This window comes from Phyllostomus discolor, chromosome 4, assembly GCF_004126475.2.
Source record: "Phyllostomus discolor isolate MPI-MPIP mPhyDis1 chromosome 4, mPhyDis1.pri.v3, whole genome shotgun sequence".
Classification (NCBI taxonomy): Eukaryota; Metazoa; Chordata; class Mammalia; order Chiroptera; family Phyllostomidae; genus Phyllostomus; species Phyllostomus discolor.
In genome coordinates this window covers 140,017,569-140,033,630 of record NC_040906.2, presented here as the reverse complement: position 1 = coordinate 140,033,630, position 16,062 = coordinate 140,017,569, and the positions used below count along the sequence as shown (strand labels likewise).

Sequence of the window (16,062 nt, the reverse complement as noted above, 5' to 3'; positions counted from 1 at the left end):
AACCCCCTTGCCTCTGTTAACCACCGTACTGTTGTCTGTGAGTTTTTGTTTGTCTTGTTTGTTCATTTATTATTTTCAGTCTTATATCCTATATATGAGTGAAATCATGTGGTTCTTGACTTTTTCTGTCTGAATTATTTCACTTAGCATGATAGTCTCAAGATCCATCCATATTGTTGCAAATGGCAGTATTTTATCTTTTATGGCTGAATAATATTCCATTGTGTACGTATACGTAGCACATCTTCTTTATCCAGCCATCTATTCAGGGATGCTTCATTGTTTTCATGTCTTGGCCACCGTGAATAATCCTGCAATGAATATAGTGGTGCATATATCTGTATAAATAAATGTTTTCAAATTTTTAGGGTAGATACCTAGAAAAGGGTTGATTGCTGGGTCTTTTGGTAACTCCATTCTTAATTTTTTGAGGAACCTTCATACTATTTTCCATAGTGGCTATACCAGTTTACATTCCAACCAGCATTGAAGGAGAGTTCTTTTTTTAAATCAAAGTAAAAAGCTGTACAGCAAAAGAACCCATCAACAAAATGAAAAGACAACCAACCAGATAGGAGAAGGTACTTGCAAACAATGGGAGAAGATATGTGTTCCCAGAGGAGGCTGATATCAAAAATAAAGAAGAAACCCATAACTCAGCAACAACAAAAAAACAAACAATCCAGTTAAAAAATGGGCAGAGGACCTGAACAGACAGACATTTCTTCCCAGGACAAATACAAATGGCCAACACATATATCAGAAGATGCTAAGTGCTTCTAGCTATCAGGGAAATGCAAATCAAAACTGCAATGAGATACCACCTCACACCTGTTAGAATGACTGTTATTAACAAGACAAGTAATAACAGCTGTTGGAGAGGTTGTGAAATTAAGTTTAACAATAAGTTTTATATTTTATTGAACCCAGTATACCCAAAACATTATCATATCAGCATATAAATAATACATGTGATATAAAAGTTACTAAATGAGAAGTTTTATATTCTTTTTTTTTGTACTAAGTCTTTGATAATTGATGTATAGTATACATTTATAAAACATACATTAGGATCAACTGTAATTTGAAAGATTCTATAGCCATGTAACCACTGGTTACTGTATTGGACAGTACAGATAGAGAAATGGATAAACCAGAAGCTTTTTGGGAATGCATTTTTTAAAGCAAAGGAGGATACCCAGATTTACCTTGCAAATGGTTTTATTTGGGTTAATGTTAAGACATTTGATCTTCTCATAAGTCAGCTAGCCATATAGGGAAGTGACCCAGAACTATATTGAGGGGAAAGAAGTTCACCTGGGATTATAAAGTTATAATCGTTAATTCACATAGAAATAATCAAGATCATATGTATATCATATGGCTACTCTGTTACTATCTGTTTTGGGAGCAAATACCAGATCCTCGTTTCTCATAGAGTAAAGCAGTTATGAATTCTGAATGCACATTTAGCAATATCTTCCTTTTCTTGTGTTTAGATACATTAGAATTGTTTTTGGTTAGCAATGGATCTTACTGGACGTCCATTCCTTTGAAAAACAAAGGTATTGCTTGGTGGACAGATAAACATGTGAAATTCAGAAATCCCCCTGGAGAAGGCTCCCTAGAACAACGATTCGATGGTAAAATATTATTAACATCTCTTTAAGACAGTATAAGCTAGGACTTTTATTAAAGTACCTAAAATTTCTATCTTTAGAATCTTAAGAAACTATATGCGTTTTAAAACACAACTACTTCCCTTGACTTCATACATAGTAAGGTAGAGCATGTACTCTGTTTTAATGTACTGAAATTCTAAAGGAAATGTAAACTTTTAATCTTGAATATCTTTGGTATTTTCTCGTAAGCATTTCAGCCATAGTCTTTTAAAACCGTAGTAAAGTCTCTTTTAAACAAACCCCAATTATTATAAATCCAAATTTACTTGTGTTTCTTCTATATCTCCATAATTTCACAGTGTAGTATTTTCTATAATTATAACTTTGCATTAAATCATCTGCCTTTTGGTATGTACTCAATGACCTATTTTTAGTATTCTCTTGAGATACCAATCAAATATTTGTAATTATGTTAAATTGTTACACGAGGAATTGGTTTCTTCCTAGATTTAAGACTTACTTACAATATGAATGTATTCATACTTTTGAAAGTAAGAAAAATAGTCTGTGTATTGCATATCTTTTTTTATTAGAGTGTGAATTTTCAGTGAAACTCTTAATAGAATCAAATATTTTGTCTCCCTTACTCCCACCCCTCCTTTTTAAGGTACAACAAAGCCGGTAAACTGGGTTAAACCAGTGTACATGCTGGATTTTGACAAAGATAATAATGGGTTCATAAATGAGGATTTTATTGTTTGGATGCGTACTGCAGCGTTGCCCACTTTTCGTAAGTTATATCGTCTTATAGAGCGGACGAATGATTTACATCCAACATTACCAGCTGGACAATACTGTTTGAATGTCACGTACAGTATCCTTTTTTGGCCGTGTGTACAGAGTCATAGAATTTGAAGGGAGTGTAGTACAACCTTACCTTAGTTATGTGGTATGCTACTTTGTGTTTTAGTTTTGATCTCTACGTTTTTATGAGTGTATGTATGAGAAAGTATCTTAATTTACACCTTTCAGAAGTATCTTAAATTTTTATGTACTTGGTACTATGGTTCAAGCAAACTATTTGGTAAAATTATTTAAATTGTAGGTGCTGGGTTTACTAGTAAGCTAGATATTTTCACAAGGGAGGTTGTAACTGAGCTTAATGGAGAGGCCAGTGGATGTTCCTGATAATAAATGTGTTGGTGGTACTGGGCTGTTTTAATATATATATGTTTACATATTAAAACAGTAGCAGATATGTTAATATCAACATAATTATTTCTAATTATTGCTCTGTTCATAGTACCAAAACATTGTTATCATTAGCTGTATTTTGCCACATTAATAATTTACATGAAATTTTCAGTGCTGATAAATATCATTCATTTCATTCTGACTATATGTGATCATTGTACTAAGTAGTTTTCATGCAGTATTTTACTTAATTCAAGCTTTATGAGGTAGTTACAATCTCTATGTTATAGACAAGAATACAGGAACATGGAGCATTTAAGTAACTTGCCTGAGATTGATTGCATAGAAAATAAGTAGAAGAGTTGGGGTTCATGGTCAGCCTGATTCCAAAGGCCATGATGTTACCATCAGCTGCCACCATAGGCTGCACCCCTAGCTAGTTTAGACCAATTCATATCAGCCTAAATGCTGTCTTTCCCAAGATGGAAATATAGGACACTACCTTTTATTCCAAACAAAGTCCTTACATTTTTTTAATCTCTAGTTCATTATTTGTATATATTATGAATGAAAATTTTCTCAAATATTAGCACTTAAATGTTTGCTGATGAGCTGAGAGTGACAGATTGAAAGTGACCAAGTTTTTGAAACTAGATCCACATAGGAGCAATTTTGGACAGTCAGACCCAGTTCAGGTGCAAGAAGAAAGAACGCTGTCCTGGGCCTGTAGCCAAAGTAGTGGGCAGTTGTGTAAGAGTATCCAAACCTGAAGTCTAGAGTACAATACAGGAAAGTATCTGGAGCACTCAGGAATTCTTAGTTGACGATTTGTATCCCATGCATTGAGAGGAGAATAGTCAGGAAAATGCAGGGTACACTGAAGATTGACAAGATGGGCCTATAAAACATCAAGGATTAATCATCAAAATTAGGTATAAAGTGGGAACTAGATATTAGAATTAAGGCAGAAGCTCATTTTTTTAGGTTTGCGGTACAGAGAGATACTAGCATGGGTGATTTTAGACTATGTCTGTCAGAGTGCTGGGTTAGTTAGAGTTCTTAAAATCATTCCTACCTCAATCAGTGTAAATTGATTTAAGAAACAAGTAGAGCTGAGCTTGCCATTTAGAGTCATTTGGAGAGTTGCTGAAGTCCAGAGAAGCAGATGCAGAAGCAGATGGAATATTTGATTCAAAAGATACTTTTGAAAGGTTGTAAACCTTTTACATGACTGACTTCTGTTTTCTTTTCTAATGTGTTGCTAAAATCCAAGAACTGGTCCGTGTAGATAGCTCATTCAGTATACTGGTACCTCATTTCTTAAGTCTCATTAACAATCCACCTTTCACTTCCGGTCAAGATGGAGGTGTAGGTAGACACACTGTGCCTCTTCGTACAACCAAAATAGGACAACAATAATTTAGAAACAAAGTAACAACCAGAACTGACAGAAAATTGAACCGTATGGAAGTTGGACAACCAAGGAGTTAAAATAGACACATTCATCCAGACTGGTAGAAAGGGCAGAGTTGGGCAGCCCCTCGGCACAGAAAGCAGTGGCACTGGTTGTGTAAGGCATGCTGGGTGTGCAAAACTGCAGCGGGCGGACCCCGGGCGCGGAGTGGCAATGGGCAGACCCAGTGAGGTGGCGACTGTGAAGCGAGGCACTGCATGCAAGGCGGCTGGCTGACTGGGTGGTCCCAGCGCTGGGAAATAGAGCCTCGGGGCACTGATTGAAAACACCTGTGGGAGTTGAGGTGTCGGGAGAGAGACTCCCAGCCTCTCCAAGGAGAGTTCCTTGGAGAGACCCATGGGGTCCTAGAATGTGCACAAGCCCACCCGAAAGGCCCATTTTGCTTGGGGGAAGCGCAGAAGGGACTGAAATCCAACAGAGAGTGGAACTAGCCCCATTGTTCCCTCTTGGACCCCCACATACAGCATCAGAACCCAGTGACGGGATTGTCCTGCCCTGGTGAACACCTAAGGCTCTGCCCCTCATAACAGGCACAACAAGACATAATAATAACAACAACAACAACAACGACAACGGCCCAAACAGAAGAACAGATCAAAGCTCCACGGCAAATACAACTAAGCGACCAAGAGATGGCCAACCTATCAGATGCACAGTTCAAAGTACTTGTGATCAGGATGCTCATAGAATTGGTTGAATTTAGTCACAAATTAGATGAAAAAAATGAAGGCTATGCTAAGTGACATGAAGGAAAATGCACAGGGAACCAATGGTGATGGGAAGAAAACTGGGACTCGAATCAATGGAGTAGACCAGAAGGAAGAAAGAAACAAACAGAAAAGAATGAAGCAACAAGAATCCAGGACATCTTTAAATGTTCCAACATCCAAATTACAGGGGTACCAGAGGGAAGAGGAAGAGCAACAAGTGGAAAAGTTATTTGAGCAAATAATAAAGGAGAACTTCCCCAATCTGGCAAAGGAAATAGACTTCCAGGAAGTCCAGGAAGCTCAGAGAGTCCCAAAGAAGTTGGACCCAAGGAGGAACACACCAAGGCACATCATAATTACATCAGCCAAGATAAAAATGAAGGAGAGAATCCTAGAAGCAGCAAGAGATAAGGAGACAGTTACCTGCAAAGGAGTTCCCATCAGACTGTCAGCTGATTTCTCCAAAGAGACCTTGCAGGCAAGAAGGGGCTGGAAAGAAGTATTTGAAGTCATGAAAGGCAAGGACCTACATCCCAGATTGCTCTATCCAGCAAAGCTTTCATTTAGAATGGAACGGCAGATAAAGTGCTTCTCAGATAAGGTCAAGTTAAAGGAGTTCATCATCACCAAGCCCTTATTTTATGAAATGTTAAAGGGATTTATCTAAGAAAAAGAAGATAAAAAACATGTGTAGTAAAATGACAGCAAACTCACAATTATTAACAATCACACCTAAAACAAAAGCAAACTAAGCAAACAACTAGAACAGGAACAGAACCACAGAAATGGAGATCACATGGAGGGTTAGCAACAGGGGAGGGGGAGAGAAGGGAAAAGTACAGAGAGTAAGTAGCATAGATGGTAGGTAGAAAATAGACAGGGGAGGGGCAAGAATAGTATGGGAAATGTAGAAGCTAAAGAACTTATGACACATGGACATGAAATAAAGGGGGGGAATGTGGGTGGGAGAGGATGTGCAGTGTGGAGGGGAGTGAAGTGGGGGAAAATGGGACAACTGCAATAGCATAATCAATAAAATATATTTAAAAAAACAAAAACAATCCACCTTTCACTTCCACTCTGTTTTAGCCATCACCTCTGTGTGTCACACCATGAATTTTATCATTAATTACACAAAATCAGCAAGTTAAAACTTCAGTATGGCACTTTTTTACCCTGTGTTCAGAGTCCTCTCATATTCTAATAACTACGCTCTCACCACATGTGCTCTTTGAGCTCACAGAGACCTCTGATCCCTTCATTCTTTCCTTGTCTCTTGGTCTGTCAACCTCTTCTGTGGGTTTTGCTGTTCATTTTTTCACATTACATTTCTTTGTGGCTTTTTGACCTTCCTGTGTAATAAGAGTACAAGTACCTAAGAAACAATATAACCATTAAATGTGGTTGTTTTTGCTTGCAAACTATATTGGCTTTTACTAGTAACATTTAATTTGCTAAACCAGTTCTTCAAGATAATAATTACATAATTATTTTAGGATTCAGAACATATGAGTAGGTGCCTTTGTATCATAGAATTACTGATGAATTACAAGCTGTCTTTTAAAAATTATGTAACTACGCATGGAAAAGTTTTCCTATTCACTCTTCAGATTACCCTGTACATTCTTTTGATGGACGAAAACGGATGATCTTAAGTACTATATCATGGATGGGAGGAAAAAATCCGTTTTTGGGGATTTCTTACATCGCTGTTGGATCCATCTCATTTCTTCTGGGAGTTGTGCTGCTAGTAATTAATCATAAATATAGAAACAGTAGTAATACTGCTGACATTACCATTTAATTTTATATTCTGAAAACAAATATACCGCATGTGCATCAAGGCCAGTTTTATTCAACCTAGCTTTTGAATGCTGATGTCTGGTTAGTATGTCATTTTTGAAGTTCTCACATAACTTCTTATTTAAAAAGAACAGCCTTTGTCCTTTGCTTCCTTATGGATGACCTATGAAAACATATGACGGGTATAAAACAGATTAGCTATATTGATTGATCATGTCAGCCCTGTAATTGCTGAAATGACATTCTAATGTTTGATTTTTGTTGGGACAGGCCATATGATGCATAGAGCCTCTATCATGTGAAATGTGTTACTGCTTAAATGTTTATGCTCTGTTAATAATATTATATTGACATATGTGCTGTATATGTATATATGTGTGCCTATTGTGTGAAGATGTATGTGTATAATGACTTGCTCACATTGCAGGATTCAGAGTTACAAAAAAATGAAGAAAGACCAAATCTAAATAAAACACTTCATCATTTTCATGTGTCGTGTGTAAAAGCTTAAAGTACCATCTTTGGTAAGGTGGCTCATGTATTTAATTTATCCAGTATAGTTCTCTATCAAGCTTAGTTTTGATTTCACCTTTGAACTCTTACTTACTTTGTCTAGCATAGGAATTAATGCTCATGTCTGAATAGGTCTCAGGTAGGAGAATTTAAAAGTCCTCTTTCCATTGGGTTAAGATGTTACAGTCAGGAACCCCATCTTACTTTGATATGTTTTTACATGTCATCATGGAAATACCTCAAGCTGTTTTTATTTTGCAGGTAAGTGTTTTGACTTAAGTACTAATATTACATTGCAGAAATTTTTAAAAAATGGTAACCTTCATTTCCTCTAGATTTCATTCAATTTTTGCATGTAGGTCAAATCTGGATGTGTATGCACATTCTTTTTAGTTAATGCACCAATTGTTTTGGTTGATTTACTTAAGACATATTTTAAAAAGAGGTTCTTTAAATTTCGTAATTAAATTCTGGAGATTTTTGATTATGTATATGATAAATTATAATATATATGGTTAAAACTGTTTTGTTTTCTATTAACTGGAATTATTTTACTATTCCTTATTGAGTAAATGCTGTAATTTGTTTTCTATGGAACTTATTCCTGAATGTAAATTTATTTTTCCACATGCATGAGAATGTGTATCTTAAGTAGAGAGCTTAATTGCATTGAAATTGCTTTTTTTTTTAACTCATGTTTGTGTAGAATGCCTGCTTATTTAGAGTTTCTAATGGTTTCCTTCTATTATATTTTAAATCTAATGGGTTGGGTAACGTATCAATTTTGATGAATATGTTTTTTTAAAAAGACAAAAAATAATATAATGTTTAATAGTAGAAATGTGCCACACTTCTTAAGTTTTGTATAATGTGACTTTTAACTGGTAGACTATTACTGGCATGAGGTATTTAATGTATGATTACCCTGAAATTTCTGAGTGCATGTGGTATTCTTTGTCCAAGAATATTCTTTGTTTTCGTCAGTCCTTCAGAATATTATTTATTCTGATAATTGATCCTCTTACACAAGGCAGTCTATCTTCTGGGATACACCACTGGGGGAGAGGGGTTTCTGCCAGTCTTTGCAGATTGTGTTGTTTAAGGAGGACTACCATCCTGCATCCCTTTTTTCTAATTGGGGGACCAAAGGTGCTGCTGAAGAAAAGTTGAAGACCCCTTCTGACACTTTCCATCTGTGGTGAAGATGGAATCTTAAAATATATTTGGAGTTTTATCTATTGTATAAGCACATTGATGGCTTCAGTGTCTCCCTGTCTCCTGCCATTTGAACTCGAAGGGATTCCTGTTGGTAACTATGAAGAATGTGGAACATTCATATGGCCTCTGTGAAGCATGAGGGGAGAGGAACCATTTCTTTCTTATGGGCTTTATGCTCATCTTTAGGAAACATTAATGTAATATTGTCATATTCAACTTTCAAAGAATTACTGCATTGTAAGACAGATGGGTTAAATAGAAAGCATTGAAGAATGCATTAATTTGCAGGAAGTATTTTGATATATGAAATTTCTCAATTGAAGGAATTATTTAATAAATAAAGGCTAAGAAATTTCTTTTAAACAATAAGGCAGTTTAAAAATAAATTGGTAAAAATAACTGTATTATCAAATAGAGAATTATTCAACCAAGAGGAGAGTCAAGTGAATATTATTTGTTTATTGGTGGGTAACATTATTTGTAACCTTGATTATATTAAAAGATAACTTTCTTTTAATATGTTCTATATTAATAAAATGAACAAAATTAATTTTTCTGTGTTTGAGTGTCTTCATAAAGTAGCGATGCCCTGGGGTCATTGCTGATGTTTAGCACTGAATTTCAGCTCAGGGTCAGTGAGTCAAGTTTTAACATTTCTATGCCTAGATTTGATTGCCATATGTATGTATATATAGTATATTAATCACTCTGACAGCATTAGCTGCAGGATTTATCTATATTACTGAGTAGCATCTGGTCTTACCAGGAAGTGGTCAAATTGTCACCTGAGTTATAGGGAGATGGTCTAAATATTACCTTAGATCACAGGAAAAGTCTGGTAGATAGGAAATGAAGATGTGGTATAGGGAGGCAAGGATGGTGAAAATAATGGAGTGAGGCATACAGAAAATGAAAAGCCAGACTAGGAAAGAAGAGCAGCTGAGAGGTAGAGTAAATGAATGTTCTTCAGGCTGTTTACCTCCTGTCTTCATGGAAACACTGCCTTAGAATTACAGTATGGTCCTTTGTTGCTTAAGTTGCAAAGTTTTGTACAGGAGGGTGTAAGGGAGTGCTTTCTCAAGAAGAATTTTGATCCATAAATATAGAGTTTGTATGGTCTAGTAAATTGTTTTAGAGCCTCTTTTTAGCCCATACCCCATTTAATAAACACAAAAATCGCGTTTCCCCTAATGTCATTTGAAGTTTCAGAATAAATCACACCATGGTGACCTTATTTTCTTCTATATGTCTGTAAAGTTTATCAGAGTAATGTACACACTTAAAAAAAATCTAGGCCTGACAATGAAAAACAGTAGTTCCTGTCCCAGCTTTCTCTACCTTCTAGAGACAATCATTTTGATTTCAGAAGTTTTTTTATTTTGGTATTTATCTTAGTGTATCTGAATAATATGCCTATTCTACAATTGCTTGATTTAACACTTTTAGACATTATCTTGTTAGTGTTATCAGATAATTCAGCTCTCTAACACACATACCTCCCCTTCTACCATTACAAAGTTATGTCATAATATTTACAGTGCATTAGCTATTGCTTAATTATACTGTATACTGTAGAGCAAAGTGTACCATGGTTACATTTTACATACCGGTAATTTAATTTTTTCCGGAGTTAATAATCCTCATTTTTAACAAAACTTTTTGGAAACGTCTTAAATTTTTTCCAACTTTTCGGTCAGTTTCACTGTATTCTCATCACTAGAGAGGTCTACTCTGCATTTGTCTTCTTGCTAATCTCTACTGGTGGTTCTGTCCTCTGGCCTCACATCCATTGCCCCAAGACCTCCTTTTGTCACTCTCCTGTGTTGGATCTGCTGTTTACTTTCTTGTTTACTGGGGCACTTCCTAAAACTTAAATCTTCCTAAGAAGTGGTTTATGAGAAACAAGTTTCCTGAATCCTTAAGTTGTCTAAAATGTTCTTATTTCCTTTTACATTTCATTGATATTTTTAGCTTAAATTGTATATGGAATCAGACTAATATTCCCTCAGAATTTTGAAAGCATTGCTCCACTTTCTTCTAGGTACCATTGTTGCTTTTGAGAAATCTGATCCTATCCTAGCTCTGACACTGATGCTTAATTTTCTTATTTTTTTCCTCCAGTTGTTTTGACACTGTTGTCTGTTTTTTCTAGAAGATTTCTTTATTTTAATCTTCCAACATTATCTTTCCATTGAATCTTTATGTATTTAAAAATATTTTAATTCCCAAGGCTTCCTTTGTTCTGTTTCTAAAAAATACTAATATATTTTGAGGACATATGGATATACAGCAGTGAGTATAGTTGGTTTATAGTTGGGAGTATGTGAAACAATTTATTACTATATTATTATTTATTATGGTATTTGTATAACTGTAAACCTACTTTTGCCCACCCCTGTATTTTTGCTTTCTATACTCTTTTTACATTGATTTTTGTTGTTGCTATTTTAAATTTTACTTTGCTTCTCTTGTTTATGTAGGTGACTTTCCTTGTATGTTTGGCTAGTCTCAGCAGTCTGTCACTATGAAACAATGGACCTCAAAGAATAATTGAAAGCTCCTTTGTGGGCAGTGCTTGACTAGTGATGGGCTTCACTTACACAGTGCACCTCAAAAATTTGTTCTCTTCATGATAAAAGCTTAGATATGTTTTATAGTAAATAGCTGGCAGGTCAGCAGCTGTAGGTAGACTGAATTTTCAGACACTGCATTAGGGAATGGTTGTTAGAGAGTCAGGCATTTGGAGGCTTTTTTCTCTGGAACTGTTTCAGCTCCTCTAGGGAAGAATTCTCTAATCTGCAAAAGGAAGGGTTTGAAGGAGGTTCTGTTTATTACTGCTTTAACTCTGCTTCTGCCTTGTCCCCCACCTCACTTTCTGTTTTCTACTTCACACATATTTTCCTATACTTGTGCCTCAGCACATTCCTTCCATCCCGTTGTCTCCATTTACTTCAGACAGAAGTTCTCTTGTTGTCACCTGTGGGAAATAGTGATGGAGGTGAGAGGTTGTATTCAATTGGCTGAGAGAGGTAGGGCAGAGGCTGGATAATTTTCAATCGGCCATTTTCAGGCCTGTCTCTTGGCTCCCTCCGCTCTTGGCTATAACTTTTAGCTTTGTGCCTGAGCCTCTCTAGGGTTGTGGGACCAATCAGCATGCTTCTCAGTGATGTCATCCTTGCAGTCCCTTCAGATCGCAGCTTCCTCTGTCCTGCTCAGTCATATTGCAGCTGCTTTCTGTTTCTCAGAAGTCTGTTGAAATCCATTTTCTCCTGTTTCCTCTCTACTTTTCATCTTTTGGAGATCATATCCTTTCTAGGTTTTAGATTATTATACAGTTAACTTTACTTTTTTCCTTGTAGTATACAGTTCTGTGAGTTCTAACTCATGTCTAGATTTTTGTAACCTTCATAGGATACAGAGCAGTACCATCAACTGTCAAACTCGCTTATGCTGACTGTCCCATTGTCACATTTCTCTCCCATAAACCTAGGCAACCACTGATCTCTTTCCCCTCCCTACAGTTTTGTCTTCTAGAACGTCATAAATGGAATTATACCATATATAACCTTGGAACTGGCTTCTTGCACTCAGCATAGTGCCTGTGAGATTTATTTAAAGGTCTGTCAATGCCTCATATCCTTTTAATTTCTTTCTGTATATTTTATGAGTGAGAGCGAGAAGAGAAGAAATGCTTGGGGCCAGTTCACTATCTTAAACCAGAAATATCCCTTGAAAAATCTTTTGGTGATTTTATAACATTTTAAAATCTTTTTTTCATTTATTTAAAAGGTTTTTGAATATATTGGGGTGACATTAATGAATAAAGTTATATAGGTTTCAAATGTGTAACTTTTTATAACATTTTAAAATCTTACAAGATAAAGTTGTTATGCCAAGTATACTAATGGGAACTTGTCTGTTTTTATGTCACAAACTTTTCAGTAGGGTAATGTGAAAGAAGATTGAACTCACCATACATCAACTTTAAATAAACTGTCAAGACTGATATGCCACCTTGTTTCAAGGACCAGAATTGCAGAAAAAAATAGCTTCATAAGTATATGTCAAATGGCAGTTGGATCAGTGGTCTAAGATAATCCCTGGGGTGTGTTGTCCTTCCTTTTCACAATAAAGCTTGTTAAAGAGTGGTTTATATTTTATTGTCATTTTCAACTTCAGCCAGGCTTTAACCCTGTGATTGCACTGTAGTCTGCTGTCAACTCTGTCCAAAGGAGTTTGTTGGGGGGGCAGTATGGGATTCAAAGGTGCGTTGATCTGGCTCATATATGTAAATTGTGTCTTCAGATTATTTCATCTCCTAAACCATTTATTTTACTATTTCCTTGTCAGTAAAATGGGGATTTTAATACCCACTTAACATTCTGTTTTGAATAAGGGAAGTGATAGATGACAAGCATTTAGCACGAAGTGTAGAGAAATGATGCTCAGTGAACAGTTCCCACTTCTTTTTGTGAATCAAATGAACTTACCTGTATCTTGAACTTTTGCCCCATTTGATAGTTTGGCATTTTCCTTCCCTTTTCATTATTAGCATATGACTTCTGTGAATAACTCTCCTGATTTCTTCCTACTTGCTTGTTCTAGTCTCCTTTATATATTCCTCGGTTATACTCACCGTATAGAACACTGGGAGTTCTTTGAGATCAAGTTTGGGGCTCTTTTCTCACTTTACAAATACTCCCTGAGGAATGTTAAATTCTCATCATTTCTATTACCACCTTCACACTGACTTTGTTTTCTTTCATGAGCTATCGATTATTCACTATAAATTATTTACTATAGGTCTCTTCTTGGGTTGTCCTTACATTTCTCAAGGTTAGTAAGGCCAAAACAGGAATTTCCTGCTAGCCTGGGGTTTCTCTTCTATTCCTTGCTGTAGTGAATGGTATGCCCGACCACCTTATGAGTTAAGCCAGAAACTTTGTGGGGTTTTTTTTTTTTTTCAGCTTCCCAGTCCATTAAAACCACTACATTCTGTTGGTTTTTGAAGGTACTTCCTTATAGCTGGCTCTTTAATCCATCCCTTTATCTACATTTCTTTGCTGATTTGTTTCAGGTTTTCTTCCTCAGATTACCATAAAAGCCTTCTCATAGACTCTCTCTTCCTAGTAACTCCTGTCTGTTTCAGCCTTTCACAACTGCCAGAATGATCTTGAAATAGAGTTCTGAGCTTGACAGTTTGCCATTTAAACTGCACCTTCAGGATAAAATTTAATACCACTAAAATCTCACTCCTGCCTTTCACTGTTGCTTCACACCTCCACATGTCCTGCCAACCAAACTAGTTAAAATTCCCCGAGATACCTGTTCACCCTCTTCTTTGCCTCTGCATATGCTATATCTTCTACCTGGATATTTCTGTTAATCTACTTCTCCTTACCCAACTTGTCCTCCCACTATAATAGCTAACATTTATTGAATTATATCATTTAACCTCCACAGCCACCCAATGATGATGTATACTATTTATTTTACAGATAAACTGAGGTATAAATAGATTGTGAAATCTGCCTTTAGTTTCATTATTAGCTGATAGATTCCGGATCTGACTTCCTAGTTCTGTATTACGGTAAGATTTTTTTCTCTTTTCACTCCATATAGGCCTGTGTTCACAGTTTCTGCAGTAGATAATACTTGATTCTAAATCCAGATTATGGAATACCTTTTAATCTCTACTCCCATTTATTCTAATTTTACCAGATCCTGCTAACATCCAGTCTTTTCAAAACCTTTCTAATGACCATTACCTTCCTTGACTTTCCCATAGCAACTTTTGCTATAGCAGTTAACAAAGTCGTTTATGTCTGCATCATAATTTATTCTTATGTTTATATTATCTTCTTAATAAGATTATATGCCCCAGAAGATCAAAGATTTAAAGTTTTCTCCTGAACATATTGCAAAGTGTTACCTTCATAGTACCTTACTGGTCCTCAATAAGTTATTGTCCAATAAGGAGTGAACTCAGTCATATGTTTTAAAGTATTTTTCATAAGATTTTAGAGCTGTACAGCCACCTGAATGATGAAAAGACAGGCTTGCAATTAGATAAAATTTTTTAATAAAATAATAGCAGTTCATTGACAACAAAGTGTTTTCTGATCCCTAGCTATATAATAATAAAAAATAGGGTGTTATATTGAAATGCTACCTTTTAATATAATTAGTAGCTTTGATATATTAAACTTCACGTGAAACTCTGTTCTATATTGTTTTTGTAAAACTGGATGTGGATTAAGCATGGTTCCAGAATTAAAACATACATCTCAGTCACACAAAACTCTGTTTTAGCATTTGTCTGCTTTTTGTTTATAGATACTATAGGCAGGATCAAAGTAAGGGATTGATTTTTTTTTTTAAAGAAAAGATGTCACTGTGATTTGGTAACTTTGCACCAGTTAATTGTGAAATATCTCCATTTAGTAATTTTACATCTAATGCCATAAACACTGTCTTACTGTCAACACTTATATTAACCATTATTTACCACATATATAAATGTACTGCCAGTTCTGTTAGAATATTCAAGAACCTTCTGGAGGAAATATTTTTTCAAAAGAAGAGCCATTTCCAATAATTTCCCTAATACAGGAGAACCTCATACTGATTTTTTTGGATAGGAACCTATTTTGAAAATAACTTCTGCTTCAGAGGATGACTTTACAAATCTGGTAACAAATTTCAAGTGTGCCTGGGAAGATCCAGTAAAGTTTAATAGGCACCCAGGTGCATTCAGCCATTTTTTCTGTCAGGATAATCAGAATTTACAGAGCAAGAAGACAATGAGGAACCCTGGGATTGAAAAAATGTTTGAAAGGAGTACAGTGTGTATTAAAAAAGTTTTTTGAATTTTAATATTTAATAAGTTCATTTGTGCAGCATACTATTCATTTAACTAATATTTACTATGTGCCGGTTATTAGTCCAGGTCCTGGGTATACAGCCGTGGACAAAATAATTTCAAGCAGGGTCATTTAAGTTCTTCCAAGGATCACCACTGTGTGGAAGATAAACTGTGGTAGTGCAGAAGCAGGGAACCAGTTTCAAAAGCCTTTTGCAATAATGTAGCAAGAGATGATGATGGTTTGGCTTGGAGTGGTAGTAGTGATGGAGATAAGTGGTCAGATTCAGATTATATTTTGATGGTGCAGCCAACACCTTGGGGCTTCAAATGAAAAAAATTGCAGAGGAGAACACTTGGAAATGAATGGAAAGAATTCCATTTTGGTGGTAATTTTGAGATGCCCATTATACATCTAAGTGGAGATGTCTGGAGTTAAAGGAAAGGTCAGGGTGGCGAATTGTCAGCACACAAATAGTGTTTCATGGCATTGCATGGAAGCACAAAAGGGATAAATGTTAAAAAAACAAACAAACCCAAAAGTGGTATTCTCAAACCTAGAGATTGAGAAGATGAGGAAACTAGAAGTTAGCAGCTGCTGAAATAAAATAAAGTGGCCCTGGCTGGTGTGACTCAGTGGATTGAGTGCCAGCCTGCAAACCGAAG

At 35.8% G+C, this 16,062-nt stretch overlaps 1 protein-coding gene across 1 annotated transcript in view; it reads left to right on the top strand.

The window, feature by feature from the left end:
* TMEM30A (transmembrane protein 30A) overlaps positions 1-9,084 on the top strand; it is a 39,690-nt gene extending 30,606 nt beyond the window's left edge. The window contains exons 5-7 of the mRNA XM_028508663.1: positions 1,500-1,643; positions 2,290-2,496; positions 6,611-9,084. Coding sequence (XP_028364464.1) covers positions 1,500-1,643; positions 2,290-2,496; positions 6,611-6,804 — 545 coding nt within the window. The 3' untranslated portion in view covers positions 6,805-9,084. The remainder of the gene's footprint in view (positions 1-1,499; positions 1,644-2,289; positions 2,497-6,610) is intronic.
* Positions 9,085-16,062: the final 6,978 nt, after the last annotated feature.